The following is a 16,673-nucleotide window of genomic DNA, read 5'->3' on the forward strand; positions in this document are numbered from 1 at the left end:
ACTGTAACAGGGTCAGGATGGCTTGCCTCTTGAGGGCTGGAGGGCGTAGGGGTAGTGAATCCTTATTACTAAAGAGGCACACCTGTGCTGCCTTTAAAAAACCCAATAAAGGGCAGCAAGTGGCTGCAATGTAGGGGGAAGTTCAGGAAACTGCAGGAAGTAAAAAAGGGTTCTGCAAGAAAGAACCTAATCCCAGGGGGGTTTGGAAGCAAGAGCCACAAACCTGAGGCTCCAGCTAGACTGGGCCTGGGAGTAGCCTGCCAAAACGGGAAAGGCCCCAGGCAGGAAGGCCTGTAGGGTGAATTGGCGACTGCTGGGAGTGATCAGGCTCCAGCAGAAAAACTTGGGACGTAAGGTTTCCCTATTGAGCCTACAGGCAGGAAAAGTTTGGGAGTGACCTGACAGATGGACTGCGTTTTGGAACTCTTGGGTTTTATTTTGGAGCTTTATTTAGGTGAATAAACTTGGACCCCTGAGAAGGGGTGGCGAATGGATCAGAAATGCCTGTGTGGAGTTTGTTTAAAAAGTCCTTTGAGGGAGAAATTGTTAGTAGATACCGCAGAGGCATCCCTGGCCACAAGGGGTACATGGGAGGCAGCTGACCCCATTACACAGAACCTAACAGACAATGATTCCCTGCTATAGAATTCTACAGAGAGGTTTAAACATTCTAGAGAAAGAGTCTCATTCTCTATTAAATTCTATAGGATTTTTCTATATACTGGGGCGAACAGTATTGTTTTCTGTTGTAACAAATTATATCAAAATACAGACACTTCCTAGCACAGGCGCCAACTTTTTTCGGTGCCGGTGGGTGCTCGCGCCCCCCCTCAGTTCCAGCCCCGCCCCGACTCCACCCCTGCCCCAAAGTCCCCGCCCCAACTCCGCTCCTCCCTGCCCCTACTGGATCCCTCCCCAAATCCCCGCCCCGGCCCCGCCTCCTCCCCCAAGCGCACCGCATTCCCCCTCCTCCCCCATCCCTGCCAGGCTTGCCGCGCAAAACAGCTGTTTCGCGGCACCAAGCGCTGGGAGGGAGGGGGGAGAAGCAGGACGCAGCAGTGCGCTCAGGGAAGGAGGCGGAGGCGAGCTGGGGTGGGGGGGCGGGACGGGGAGCTGCTGGTGGGTGTAGAGAACCCACCAATTTTTCCCCATGGGTGCTCCATCCCTGGAGCACCCATGGAGTCGGCGCCTTTGCTTCCTAGTACAGCTTTCCCAGTTTGAAAACGACAAGGCACTATGTATAAAAAAAGACTTGTATATATTGAAAGTTCTTCCCCACATACCCTTATGCACTCACAATGTATCTCATTAATCTCAATCACTAGGCTAAAGTACCTGTTTTGAGGTTAAACGTCTGATTTGATATGTTTACAATGACATCTGTCTTTTCCGTGGTAATGTCTCCACTTGCGATTTGGAATGTAATGGAACCAATCTGCATTTCATGCACTCCCTGTTTTGGGGTTGAAATGGGCCCAAAGAAAGCTGCAAGGGAAAATACAGAAATTAAAATGGATAAAAGTGTATCTCAGCAAATGTTCTATTCCCTAGAGTGAGGGACTCACCTGCCTCTATGTGCATTTAGTAGAGAGCTCACAAAAAGTTTGATTTTTAGTCTTAGTCTGTCACATTCCCATTGAGAAGATTACAAAAATACCCAGTTTACAATATAAAATTAAATGTTCACCCACACAAAGCCCAGGTAACTGTGTGGGAGGAAGTTGAGCTGGGGAGATGAGATCCACCCCCAATCTGGATCTAGGGCACACAGCTTCAAAACAACCTATCCTGCTATAGCTGCTGCTCCAATACGTAGGCTCAAATAGCAGCGATAGCCCCGCAATAACAATGTGTTGGAGCCACTGCCTCTTTGTAAATGGAAAGTCCCTGGTCTCTGTCTTTACCTGTTCACATCACTGCCCTCCAATCTGGGGTGGCACAGAAAACACTTTTACAGTGTACATGGAGCGGAGGTGATCCCTGTATGATTGTACACTCAACTCATACCATATGGGCCCACTGCAGGATATGAGTGGAAATGTGATTTAGTATGAAAATAAGCAAGCTTGTGGAGTCGCATTTTTTTCAGTAGCCTTTGGGCAGGTTCTCTATTCCAGGACCTGAATATTATATTCTTTTAAAAATCTAATTAAGTTTGAAATATTTATCCTGTTCTTTGTAATCCTGTCAGGTTGGACAATGAAAAAAAAACTACCGTATATACTCGTTCATAAGCCGAATTTTTTTAGTAAAAAAGGGAAGCATCAGAGAAGGGGGTTGGCTTACGAACGGGTATAGAGAGGGAGAGGTGGGACACAGCCTCTCCCCGCAAGACAGGGGGCAAGGAGAGGCAGCAGAGCCAGAAGAGAAGAGGCGGGGCCAGAGTCTCTCCACTTCTGGCCACACTGCTCTCCCTCCAGCCTCCAAAGCAGCTGCAGCTCCAGGTCTGGCAGGCTGCAGCCGTGATGCTCAGCCCCGCCTGCTGGAGCACACTGCAGCCGTGCCGCCGGAGCAGGCTGCGGCTGCGCCACCTGGCCTGCCGTGGCCATGCCACCCGGTTTGGCTCACCGGAGTAGGCTGCGGCCGTGCCACCCAGCCTGCCGGAGCAGCTCCAACCAGGCCAGAGACATCCTCCCCTGGCCCACCCCAGATAGGGTGGGAAGGGATGAGGAGAGTGGTGGTGGGGGGGGGTGTCCCGGGCTAAGGGTGGGGTCATGTGGGGGGCAGTCACAGAGGTTACTTCCCTGACCCCCAGCTTCTCTCCCCCCCTCCCCCCAAAAAAATTCCCCACAAGTTGCTGTCCCGGCCCATCAGGGTAAGCAGCTGGCGCACCGGGACACTTTGTTTACTTAGGTTTACTTCCATGCCTGTGGACGCTCGAGGTAAAAAAACCATCTCGGCCCGCCAGCGGCTTATCCTGATGGCCTGGGAGCCAAAGTTTGCCAACCCCTGAATTACAGAATCATAGACTCATAGACTTTAAGGTCAGAAGGGACCATTATGATCATCTAGTCTGATCTCCTGCACAACGCAGGCCACAGAATCTCACCCACCTACTCCTGTATCAAACCTGTGTCTGAGCCATTGAAGTCCTCAAATAGGGTCGGCTAATGAATGGGTCATAAAAAGTTTCCATTTTTACTTATCGATCTTGGGGGGTCGGCTTATAAATGAACCATCTTATGATCGAGTATATACGGTATTTAGTTTCACATTTGTTTCTGATCAGTCCTACTTTCTTGCAGAATGTCCACTGATTTTAATAGGAGCAAGACTGGCCCCATGGGATGTATAATCCAGTAATTCACCAGGCTTCACAGGTGGTAGTAAAACTGTTTACCTGCTCAGAATCTTTGTTAGTTGGTACGCTGGTAAAAATACCCATGCCCTGTCTACACTACAGCTTCTACTACTGTTATGACTGGTGGTGAATTATGGGCATGATTTTTACTAGTGTACACAAACCTATTGCTGGAGAGATACAATTTTCTGCTTTTATTGATTTTTACTAATAGGATTATCACTGCCTTACTTTGAACACCGGGACTGACATGTTCACCAAACCAATATCAAAAAATATATATTTGAAAAAAATTCTTAAAATTTTCACCTATCACTAGAATATTTATAAAACTTACAAAACATTAACAAAACAAACTTACCTTGTCCCTGCTGGGCATTCTCTGGCACAGTCTTGTGCATTTTGACATTGGTAATATTTCCACTTGCTCTATTTTGCAGTTCATCTGAAAATGCCTAGAAAGAGAACCATAGTCACCACTTGTAGACATAACTTCTTTAGAGTTTTCTCAGTAGTAATATAGATTTGAAAAGTAAAAATTAAATTTAAAAATGTTTAGAAAAAACTAAAGGTGATGGACTAGATGTTGTCCACCGAGCAATCTTATTCAACACTGAATGGAAATATTGATAAATTGGAATCATAAAGGAACCATGATTCCTTCAAAATTATGAGCAAGGGAGAGAAACTGGCAAATTGCTTCAGGTTTAACACCTTCAGGCAGTACAGTGAAAGTCTAATTAGCATGTAATAGGGTGCATAGACAAAGGGCTTATTCCTAACATGAGTGATACCTCTAACTCAATTCCTGTCCACACACAAAAACCCTTAAAACTCAAGTTTGGTGGTGCTTTTAACTCAAGTTGGATGGCCCATCAGGGAGAATAGGCAGCAGCTCAAGTTAGCACAACTTGTCAGCTGCTAACACAATCACTGTATGCTGCTTGCAGCAGCATAGCGTGGCTGCTCTTGTTCAAGCTAAGTGAACTCAAGAGAGTTAAACTCAAGTGTAGATAACTTGAGTTAACTATTCAGTGAAGACAGAGCCAGAGAGAGGAGGGAGAAAGAGAATGCTACCTGAGGCTATGCATGAAAGATTCACATGACTCCATGGACTAAGGTATATTTCAGTGTTAACTTGTGCCAGCTCCAGCAAATGAGAAAAAAATTGTGCAGGAAAGCCAGGTGACTGTGTATGGAAGAATCAAAGGGAAGCTTTACATTATAGGAGGAGTCCAATGGCAATTCTATCAGAGCAGGAGCAGTGATCACCTCATAGGACAGTGCCTGAATATTATTATCAAGATGGAAATCCAAGGATACTTTCTTGGCTAGCATGATAATGAGCACCTTGACATCTGCCCACATCAGAAGAATCATAATTTAATGGCCTCCAGACCAAAGGGGAATCGGACGCTGGACAATGACATGAGACACACTGTCTGTTTCCAGTAGTGCTTTTCCTACTATTGCTCTAGCACCAGTGAAGCTCTACCAGTGCTAGCAATGGTGGAAGCACAAAGTAGACTGGCAACCAGTGTTTCCGCCACTCTATTATTTAACTCTTAGTGGTAAACATGCCTGTGACTGGTTTACACTAACACGTCAACCATTGCTACCAGTAGTGGAGCTGCACTGGTGCTAAACCAACAGTGCAAGGAGGACTGACCATTCCCGGTGTAGAAGCAGGAGGGAAAGAAGGATGAGAGTTTAGGAAACTACTGACAAAAATGGTGTAATCTAGTTCTGGGCCTGACATAATTTCCTTAACCCATGTGTAACAGAAAGCACAGTAATAGGGTACAAGTTACCTGAATATTATCTGTGTCATTTGGATGCAACAGAAAGTGAACTTCTTCAAGAGACTGAATTTTTTTTTTACGACTGAATTTGAACACCTGGTCAAACATTAATTTAGCAACAACAGGCTTAGGAAACCCTAAATTCCCTGTTCCAATTGCTGGGAATGTGATTGACTTTAAAGAGAGTTGCTCAGCAGTCTGAAGACATTCCGTGATGATGTCTCTTAGGAGCTGTGAATCACAACAAAGTTCGCGTTAGTACATGCAGTTTAATATTTTTAATAGTGTATTTTATATTAAAATATCATAATTAAACATGGATTAATTCAAAATGAGCTTCGTTATATCAAAATTAACAGAGCTGACCCCTAGGAAATGCTCCGCTGATTTCTGTGGAGAATTCACATTAAATCTACATTACTGCCAACTGAGAAACCCATTCAATGAAACGAGAATTAGGAAAATAGCCTTCTACCTTCTGTACAGATTCTTCCCCATTTTTCCATCCAGGAACAACGGCATGAAGCACAAAATGGCAGCCCAGATTACATCCATCTGTTTTGAACACAGACCCTTCACTAGCTACTTTTTCTAGGCCTTCTTCAGATAATTGTGCTTGCAGCATCGGACCCGCCTTGCTCAGCAAGGCTTTAGAGAGTGGACCTTTATCAAGCTGTAGATCTCGGGGAATGCTGTTTACGATGACGTCCGTCTTAAACAAAATCAAATATCGGTTATAAGATTAAACTTGAAACATTTAAGGCTAAGTGACTATAACAGCACCTGCAGATTTAAGAAATAAAGCAAATTTAAAAAGTAGCAATCTGGAATAAAGCAAATCTTTTGAACAAAACAGGCCAAATTATGCTCAGTTATACCTACATCATCCCACTGACTTTTGTGGGGTAGCTTCCGTATAACAGAGTGAAATTTGTCCCTTATGCAGCAGTTTATATTTTACATGGAAATGTCAGACTCCTGTGTTCTTACTCTACTCTCTCTATGTCCATTTGAAAAACCCCATATACGATTCTCCTGCAGGGGGATCACATACTCGTAATGGTCCTGCCCATACTGCATCCCCATCAGCAGAGTAAAACTGACATGATGCTACTACTGAATTCCAGATGCCTTGCTGCTCCTGTTAGCACCGCAGGGTAAACTGGTATGAGTAGGAGCAACCACATGGGTGCAGTTATGTGGAAAGGGAAGTGAAGGAGGAGTTACAGAAGAGAAAGAGGAAAAAAAGAGAAGGAATGAACTGAAGGAGAGAAAGAAGAAAGGGAAAGGGTTAATTCTCTCACTCCCTAGGTCAACATGGGTTATGAATGATGTCAGTCCCAGAGAGGAGTGCAGTACATCATGCTCTAGTTAACCGCTCTGACCAAAGGAGGATGTTACTTTTACAGGCTGTGGCAGCCACAGCCAACACTGTTAGGATGGACAGCTGGTTATCATGTGGATCCTCTGAGTGGCACTAAAAGGGGCAAAAATAAGGCTCCAGAAGATGCTCTCTGCCTCAGACAAAAAAGGGAGAGATTGCTGAATCAAAGAGAGTGAAAGGGACAGATGTAAAGAACAAGGAGATAAAGACTGGACAGAAATAAAGTGGTGGAGATGGAAGAGAAATGCATCAACTTGAAAGCCAGAGGAAAAAGACAAAGACTTTAAGGAAAAAGAAGAGAGAGTTAGAAAACAGAGAAGGAAATAAGTGAGTTACTTAATTGGGAGTTTTGGCTGTTGGTCCAATTAATGGTTAAAAGAATTCAATGCTGGTGGAATCTGAAAATTGGTAGGCAGTTAACACTGCATGGACTATGCACGATCCATTCACTACAGGTACCAGAGATAATTAATCCTTCCCAGGTAAAGAATCTTTGAGAGACGTGATCCAAAGCACCACTAAGACACTGAGATACTGCAGCAATGGGGCCATGTACATTTCCAGATAGAAGATAGCTCACTGTTACAGGCTCATATGCCACCAGGTCCAAGTTTCAATGGCATTTAAGGGTGTTCAGGATCAGCAATTTAATTTTTACTTGTTTAAACATTTGAAGTTCCGCCACTTCCCCTCATGGAGATTATAGGCAGTTCCTACCCACTCCCCCTATAGCAGGGGTGGGAAAACTTTTTGGTCTGAGGGTCGCATTGGGTTTCGTAAATTGTATGGAGGGCCGGTTAGGGGAAGGGGTCGTGGCCTGGCCCCCACCTCCTATCTGTCCCCTCGCCCAGGAATCCTGCCCCATCCAACCCGCCCCCATCCCCAACCCCCCCCCCCCGCACCCCCCCATCCAACCCCTCCTCTCATTCCTGATGCCCCCCCCCCCCCCGGGACCCCTGCCCCATCCAACCCCCCTTCTCCCTGTCCCATGACCGCTCCCCGATCCCCTGCCCCTGACTGCCCCCCGCCACCCCATCCAACCCCCCCCCTCCTTCCTGACTGCCCCCCTGGGACCCCTGCTCCCATTCAACCCCCTGTTCCCCCCGACCGCCCAACCCATATCCACAACCCCGCCCCCGATCACCACCCCGAACTCCCCTGCCCTCTATCCAATCCCCCCTGCTCCCTGCCCCCTTACCGTGCTGCCTGGAGCACTGGCGGCTGGTGGCACTGCAGCCGCGCCACCACCACCACGCAGCACAAAGACCGGGTCAGTCCGGGCTCTGCAGCTGCGCTGCCCAGCAGCTCACAGCCCCACCACCCAGAGCATTGCGCCGGCGGCAGAGCAAGCAAGCTGAGGCTGCGGGGGAGGGGAACAGCAAGGATGGGGCCGGGGGCTAGCCTCCTGTCCAGGAGCTCGGGGGCCAGGCAGGACGGTCCCGCAGTCCGGATGTGGCCCACGGGCTGTAGTTTCCCCACCTCTGCCCTATAGACTAAGAAGTAGGTATTCTCACACAGCTGGTGAGAGCACAAGAGTGCAAAGGTCATCTTGAAAGCACGTTTCACAACTGGTTTCAGCTCATATCACAATGTAAACTAAAACACAGACAAAACCATAAAGAAATGATAGAAGAGAAACATGTGGTTGCAACAGCTTAATGTGACAATGAATACAGTTCAAATAACGAAATACAGTCAGTCTAAAATATGTTTGCTCATCTCTATATATGTATAGACAGTATGAAAAACTAAACTTGTCTAACCTATACAATTGTGTTAAAATAATCAATTATGACATATTAATATATTGTATATGTTTAATTGTTAATTAAAACTGAAAATCTAAGTATCTTTTCATATATTTTATAACCAAAAACCAACTTTACATAAAGTTGGATAACATCTGATAACTTAAAATACCTACTGTAGCATCTTCAATGCCTCCTTTCTCCAGTATGATGCTTAATCCTTCATCCGTTGTTACCGTCTGGAGACCCTTTCTGCTTTGAGCATTTCTACTTTTTCTGGGCTTGAAGGCTGCTTCAGACGGAGGTGACGAATTGTGTCGGGGTGATTTATCTCTAAACACGTCTTTGAAGGCATCAGTGAAAGCCTGAACTGTTTTCTCTGAAGAGTCCACAAGATAAATCTCTTTCAAGCAGCTTTCCCCTGGAGAATCTTCTAAGGTTTCCTTGATGGATTCTGCAATTGACTGTGCACACTGTTTTAACGGAAATCCAAATATCCCAGAGCTGATAGCAGGGATGGCTATGGAATGATGATTGTACGTTTCAGCCAGGTGTAGGCTTTCCTTAACTGCTCTTTTTAACAGGCGCACGCACTTTTCTGGTTCACGATCACTCCACCTAGGCCCAACAGCATGAATCACCTGTTTACACCGGAGGTTCCCAGCATCTGTAATAACAGCATGGCCGGGCTGCAAAGGGCCTCGTTTCTGCACAATACGGTCACATTCTGTTTGTAGTTCTGGCCCTGCAGCTTTTAAAAGTGCCTCAGCAAGGCCACCAATATGCTTTAAGTCCTCATTTGATGCATTCACCACAACATCAGCTGGATGACTGCACAAGTCCCCTTTATAAACTGCTACTACAACTCCATCTTGCAGGATCTTTTCACGGGTGGGCTGGCCTTGCTTCTTATACACATTACTAACTTCACCATCTTCTCTTTGTTCTTCTCCTTCTTGCAGCCTGATCAGACAGTTAAATTGTTGTTTCACACCAGTCACATACAAGTGTTCTTGTTCTTTGAAAAATACCTTGGCCCCTGGTTTATCAATTACCACATTTTCTGAATGTAGTGAAGACAGAATTTGTTCAATTTTGGTGACCGCCTGCAACACTTCCGCTCTTGGTCCACTCAGGGAAATACCTTTACGTTTATTCTGTGTGCCAAATTCAATTTTCACACCTTTCTTTTTTAATTCAAGCCAAATATTGGACTTTTCCTTCTCCACAAACATTACAACTGCCACACACTTAGCTATGATGACTTTTTGTACCAGAGTGTGTTTATCTACAAAATCAGAAAGTTGCTGATATGCTTCTGCTACTGCTCTGAAATAACCAGCAATGACTATTTGATCCTCCAACTCAACAATTATTATAGTTTCCTTGGAACAGTTATGTGCCTTGTACAAATGGTTGATGAGCTCCCTCCATTCTCTCTTTTTGAGGACTGAGTTGTCCTCCAGGTCAATGCATTTGTAGGTCAGAACCTTCTTCATTTCTTCTTCTGCTTCTAGAAGAACTCCAGGAGAACCTGCTATCAGCATTATGTTATCAGTGCCAAGCTCATAAAAGGCATTAATTTGATTTAACATAAATAAGTGCTGTGACAGAGTTTCATTATCTACGTGTTGTAGGAACTGGAAAATGTAAGGATGGACATTGATCGATTTCTGTGCCATGCTGTGCACTTTTTCTAGTATTTCACTTTTGACTTTAAATACTTCTGCAGCCACTCCATACAGACTAATACTCTTTGATGATGCATCATAACATATCTTCAGAGACGGGTACTCCTTGTAAACATTCTCCTCTAGCCCAGCAAGGTGTAAAATTGCATACTTTCCTGGGTCAACTAACATAGTTTGTTCTATGCTCTGCTTTTCTCTTTCAATTTTTTTCCTGGCATTTTCTATTAGCTCCTTCAGTTCTTGCTCTGCACCCTTCATAATCTCCGTGTTACCTACTAAGACAACCATGTTCTTGGGAATGTCAGGTATGATCAAAACACCATCCTTTACCAAGCAGTTTCTTATGGCTTCCCACACCACTGAATTGACTTCACATTTAATGGCCTTGTACTTTGACATGCTACATGAGAATTTTTTAGAAACATCTTCATTCCATGTCTTGATCAACCTGATCATTGATCTCTGTTTAGATAAGGCATTTGAGGGACACAGTGTTATTTCTGGATTTGCACAGTTGGATTGAGGCCACGTTAGTTCACATTTGCAATCTGCCATTTCATTATTTATTTCCTGGATTAGCCTATTATCGGTCTGTAAAAACTGCAAGATGTAAGGATCCAGGGACATTGTAATTGGTTCTGGCAGCTTTATTTGTGGCCTTTTCTTTCCATATAGAGCTGTACCCAATGAGCTGTAGTATGGATACACAGAAATTGGTACTTTGTCGAGTGAATGCTGCTTTGCCAAGACAGTGTTTACATCTAAATATAAAATAAAATAAAAATTACCCAAGTCAAATCAATTAACTGTAACACTTAAAAAAAAATCTGAAGATAATTAGCTTATAAATTGCAATTCATGAGCTACTGTATTTCTTTTGATTCTGACAGGAGTGCTTTTTAGGTTGAATATGTTTTTTTAAATTGAATAAGAATATTTCCAAGTTACTAACAAGTGACATTTTTCTAAGTACAGTAACTCCTCACTTAACGTTGTAGTTATGTTCCTGAAAAATGTGACTTTAAGCGAAACAATGTTAAGTGAGTCTAATTTCCCCATAAGAATGAATGTAAATGAGGAGGTTAGGTTCCAGGGAAATTTTTTTCACCAGACAAAAAATATATATTATATAGATATTATACATTTTAAACAAACAATTTAATATTGTTCACAGCTATGATGATTGTGAAGCTTGGTTGAGGTGGTGAAGTTAGAGGGTGGAAGAGGGAGGGATATTTCCCAGGGAATGCCTTACTGTTAAACGATGAACTAGCACTCGGCCGAACCCTCAAGGGTTAAGACATTGTTGTTAATGTAGCCTCTCACACAAGGCAGCACGAACACGAGGGAAGGGAGACTGCATAGCAGACAGAGACAGACACACACCTTGTGTGTGGGAGAGAGAGATGCACACTGCCCCTTTAAGTAAGCTGACCCATTCTTAAGTGCATTGTCTTTTTAAGTGGATCAGGAAGTTGAGACAGCAGCTGCTGCCCCAGGCTCTCTCTGTCTCTCTCCATCCGTGTCCCCTCCCTACTCTATATGGAGAAGGGGTAAGTGGGGTGCAGGAGCAGGGGGACACCCTGACATTATCCCCTCCCTTCCCCCCCTGCACAGCAAGCAGGAGTCTCTGGGAGAAGCTCCAAGGCAGAGGGTAGGAGCAGTACATGGCAGTGGGGGAAGGGGGGGAGGGACAGCTGAACTGCAGCACAGGGAACTTAGGGGAGCAGGGAGCTGATAGGGGGAGCTGATAGGGGGGCTGCCGGTCCACCCTGGTTACAAGCCCCTGCTGTCAAAGGTAGGGGCCTGGGCAGAGACAGATGCATCATGGAGGTGAATGCCTGGCTGCGAAGATGGTGTTGCCAGGAGGGCTTTGGCTTCCTAGACCACGGGATGCTATTCGAGGAAGGACTGCTAGGCAGAGATGGCGTTCACCTTTCGAGGAGGGGAAAGACCCTATTTGGACACAGACTGGAGGGCTTTAAACTAGGTTCGACGGGGACAGGTGAGCAAAGCCCACAGGTAAGTGGGGAACATGGAGACCTGGGAGATGGGTCGGAAACGAGAGGGAGTGTGGGCTATATTGGCAGAGAGAAAGGAGGGTCAGGACAAAACTGGGAGGAAAGATCAAACCAGTATCTTAGATGCCTATATACAAATGTGAGAAGTATGGGTAATAAGCAGGAAGAACTGTAAGTGCTAATAAATAAATACAACTATGACTGCTGGCATCACTGAAACTTGGTGGGATAATACACATGATTGGAATGTTGGTGTGGATGGGTACAGCTTGCTCAGGAAGGATAGACAGGGGAAAAAGGGAGGAGGTGTTGCCTTATATATTAAAAATGTACACACTTGGACTGAGGTAGAGATGGACATAGGAGACGGAAGTGTTGAGAGTCTCTGGGTTAGGCTAAAAGGGGTAAAAAACAAGGGTGATGTCATGCTAGGAGTCTACTACAGGCCACCTAACCAGGTGGAAGAGGTGGATGAGGCTTTTTTTAAACAACTAACAAAATCATCCAAAGCCCAAGATTTGGTGGTGATGGGGGACTTCAACTATCCGGATATATGTTGGGAAAATAACACAGCGGGGCACAGACTATCCAACAAATTCTTGGACTGCATTGCAGACAACTTTTTATTTCAGACGGTTGAAAAAGCTACTAGGGGGGAAGCTGTTCTAGACTTGATTTTAACAAATAGGGAGGAACTCGTTGAGAATTTGAAAGTAGAAGGCAGCTTGGGTGAAAGTGATCATGAAATCATAGAGTTTGCAATTCTAAGGAAGGGTAGAAGGGAGAACAGAAAAATAGAGACAATGGATTTCAGGAAGGCGGATTTTGGTAAGCTCAGAGAGCTGATAGGTAAGGTCCCATGGGAATCAAGACTGAGGGGAAAAACAACTGAGGAGAGTTGGCAGTTTTTCAAAGGGACACTATTAAGGGCCCAAAAGCAAGCTATTCCGCTGGTTAGGAAAGATAGAAAATGTGGCAAAAGACCACCTTGGCTTAACCACGAGATCTTGCATGATCTAAAAAATAAAAAGGAGTCATATAAAAAATGGAAACTAGGACAGATTACAAAGGATGAATATAGGCAAAGAACACAAGAATGCAGGGGCAAGATTAGAAAGGCAAAGGCACAAAATGAGCTCAAACTAGCTACAGGAATAAAGGGAAACAAGAAGACTTTTTATCAGTACATTAGAAGCAAGAGGAAGACCAAAGACAGGGTAGGCCTACTACTTAGTGAAGAGGGAGAAACAGTAACAAGAAACTTGGAAATGGCAGAGATGCTTAATGACTTCTTTGTTTCGGTCTTCACCGAGAAGTCTGAAGGAATGCCTAACATAGTGAATGCTAATGGGAAGGGGGTAGGTTTAGCAGATAAAATAAAAAAAGAACAAGTTAAAAATCACTTAGAAAAGTTAGATGCCTGCAAGTCACCAGGGCCTGATGAAATGCATCCTAGAATACTCAAGGAGCTACTAGAGGAGGTATCTGAGCCTCTAGCTATTATCTTTGGAAAATCATGGGAGACGGGAGAGATTCCAGAAGACTGGAAAAGGGCAAATATAGTGCCCATCTATAAAAAGGGAAATAAAAACAACCCAGAAAACTACAGACCAGTTAGTTTAACTTCTGTGCCAGGGAAGATAATGGAGCAAGTAATTAAGGAAATCATCTGCAAACACTTGGAAGGTGGTAAGGTGATAGGGAATAGCCAGCATGGATTTGTAAAGAACAAATCGTGTCAAACCAATCTGATAGCTTTCTTTGATAGGATAACGAGTCTTGTGGATAAGGGAGAAGCTGTGGATGTGGTATACCTAGACTTTAGTAAGGTATTTGATACGGTCTCGCATGATATTCTTATCGATAAACTAGGCAAATACAATTTAGATGGGGCTACTATAAGGTGGGTGCATAACTGGCTGGATAACCGTACTCAGAGAGTTGTTATTAATGGTTCCCAATCCTGCTGGAAAGGCATAACGAGTGGGGTTCCGCAGGGGTCTGTTTTGGGACCGGCTCTGTTCAATATCTTCATTAACGACTTAGATATTGGCATAGAAAGTACGCTTATTAAGTTTGCGGATGATACCAAACTGGGAGGGATTGCAACTGCTTTGGAGGACAGGGTCATAATTCAAAATGATCTGGACAAATTGGAGAAATGGTCTGAGTTAAACAGGATGAAGTTTAACAAAGACAAATGCAAAGTGCTCCACTTAGGAAGAAAAAATCAGTTTCACACATACAGAATGGGAAGAGACTGTCTAGGAAGGAGTACGGCAGAAAGGGATCAAGGGGTTATAGTGGACCACAAGCTAAATATGAGTCAACAGTGTGATGCTGTTGCAAAAAAAGCAAACATGATTCTGGGATGTATTAACAGGTGTGTTGTGAGCAAGACACGAGAAGTCATTCTTCCGCTCTACTCTGCTCTGGTTAGGCCTCAGCTGGAGTATTATGTCCAGTTCTGGGCACCGCATTTCAAGAAAGATGTGGAGAAATTGGAAAGGGTCCAGAGAAGAGCAACAAGAATGATTAAAGGTCTTGAGAACATGACCTATGAAGGAAGGCTGAAAGAATTGGGTTTGTTTAGTTTGGAAAAGAGAAGACCGAGACGGGACATGATAGCAGTTTTCAGGTATCTAAAAGGGTGTCATAAGGAGGAGGGAGAAAACTTGTTCACCTTAGCCTCTGAGGATAGAACAAGAAGCAATGGGCTTAAACTGCAGCAAGGGAGGTCTAGGTTGGACATTAGGAAAAAGTTCCTAACTGTCAGGGTGGTTAAACACTGGAATAAATTGCCTAGGGAGGTTGTGGAATCTCCATCTCTGGAGATATTTAAGAGTAGGTTAGATAAATGTCTATCAGGGATGGTCTAGACAGTATTTGGTCCTGCCATGCGGGCAGGGGACTGGACTCGATGACCTCTTAAGGTCCCTTCCAGTCCTAGAATCTATGAATCTATGAAAAGCCCCCACAAGCTAGCTGCAACAGGCTGTTCTTCCTGCAAGCAGTGGACAAAGCAGGCGGCTGCTAAACAACGTTAGAAGGGAGCATTGCACAACTTTAAACGAGCATGTTCCCTAATTGATCAGCAACATAACAACGAAACAATGTTAACCAGGGCGACTTTAAGTGAGGAGTTACTGTACCCAAAGGCTTGTATATCCTGTATGTTACTGTACATGCCCACAGCATAACAAGCCATCATACTAGACAGGATTACAAAATAGTAATACTTACTCTAGCCATGTTATAAATAAATCTGAGACATTCCATCCAGAAAAAAAAGAGAGTTACATTGTAAAGCTCTTTCTACTTTTTTTATGTACAGCATATCCATTGTGTGAACAATGAACAACAGTCTGATTAAAGAGGTGTAACTCTATTATGTGATTGCAGAGTCAGACCAAATATATTTTAATCAGCTTCCTGAGGAAAAAAATTGATTTATGGTAATGGGATTTTAAGTGGACTTACAGATTTATAATGCACACAATGTTCCACATTGGAAGTTTAACACAGACATTGGTGTTCTACACTTTTAACCTCTTAGCACCAGATGCTGCTTGCCTTATCTATACATAGACTTGGCAGGATTCAATTATAATTGATAACTGTAGGTAAACGTCTATTTCAGCTGACACTAAAAATCGATGAAAAATAAAAATCAATGGGTCGATGCGCCTGCAGGGATTGAGTGTCACAGACCTGTTGCAGTGTAGGGAGCTCTGTGCAGCTCCTGGGAGTGGCTCCATGACAGCAGAGCTGCATGCGCTCCCACAGGGGTGGTGACACCCGATCCCTACAGACACAAGTGCATTGGAGGGTGTGGTTGTCCTGGTCCAGTGGAGCAGAGACCCCCGCCCCCGGCCAACACTGTAAGGAGGAGGAGGCCAACCTGCTGCTTAACAGCTCCTTGAAAGGGACAATTCCCACGCTCCTGGCTAGTGAGTGAGAAAGCCAAACCTACCTATACAATTAAGGTCAACTCCTCAGCTGGAGTAAATAATGGAGCTATTTTGATTTATGCCAGCTGAGGATCTGGTCCTATATTGAAGCTATTGGAACTTCTTGCATGAGAGACTTCTCCCATAGCTGTTTCTTTATCGCTACAAAACAAAGCAACACTTTCCATTTTAGGAGACTGGTTAAAATGTAACTGGGCAAATATATATTATTTTAAAGGATCTGGCATAATTATAGCCAAAATTAATATTGCATCAGAATTAATTCAAATACTAGTGTGGTGTCTAGCCAAACAGATTAAAACGTCCTTAACAACTTGCATACAGTGCCAGTCATCTACAACACAATCTATAATCTTAGGTGTCTATGGTTAGGCACCTAAATCCCTATTTAGGCAACTACATAAAAGATGTGAGCTCTCAGCACTAGTGCCTAATTTATAAAAATTTGGGGCCAGATTCTTCATTGCATTCTTGGAGTCACTTGAGGAGTTCTCAGCTGGTGCAGAGCTAATATTCCCCATTCTGCACAGAGCTCCAACCAATCCACAGGGAGCCATTGCAGCTGATGTAAATTTGAGTAACCTCAGGACTAAGGGAGCATAAGGCTCAGGGCTGCTGTAATGAAGCTGGGAGCTGAACTCACCCCCCTCTGGCCCCAGGAGTGCCGAGGGCAGAAATGTGGTAATAACACCATCTCTGCCCACCCAGCCACCGCTCAGATGTACTGAACTCAGCCCAAGTGCCCACAAGGACTG

General features: G+C 44.4%; 1 protein-coding gene across 1 annotated transcript in view; it reads right to left on the reverse strand.

Annotated features, from left to right (window-relative positions):
* Positions 1-16,673, reverse strand: part of LOC135885381 (protein mono-ADP-ribosyltransferase PARP14-like) — a 50,137-nt gene that overhangs the window by 14,716 nt on the left and 18,748 nt on the right. Inside the window, exons 8-12 of the mRNA XM_065413051.1 lie at positions 8,412-10,687; positions 5,579-5,815; positions 5,113-5,334; positions 3,663-3,756; positions 1,336-1,485 (exon numbers count right to left, since the gene is read on the reverse strand). Of these exons, the coding sequence (XP_065269123.1) occupies positions 1,336-1,485; positions 3,663-3,756; positions 5,113-5,334; positions 5,579-5,815; positions 8,412-10,687 (2,979 nt within the window). The remainder of the gene's footprint in view (positions 1-1,335; positions 1,486-3,662; positions 3,757-5,112; positions 5,335-5,578; positions 5,816-8,411; positions 10,688-16,673) is intronic.

This window comes from Emys orbicularis, chromosome 11 (genome assembly GCF_028017835.1).
Source record: "Emys orbicularis isolate rEmyOrb1 chromosome 11, rEmyOrb1.hap1, whole genome shotgun sequence".
Taxonomy (NCBI): domain Eukaryota; kingdom Metazoa; phylum Chordata; order Testudines; family Emydidae; genus Emys; species Emys orbicularis.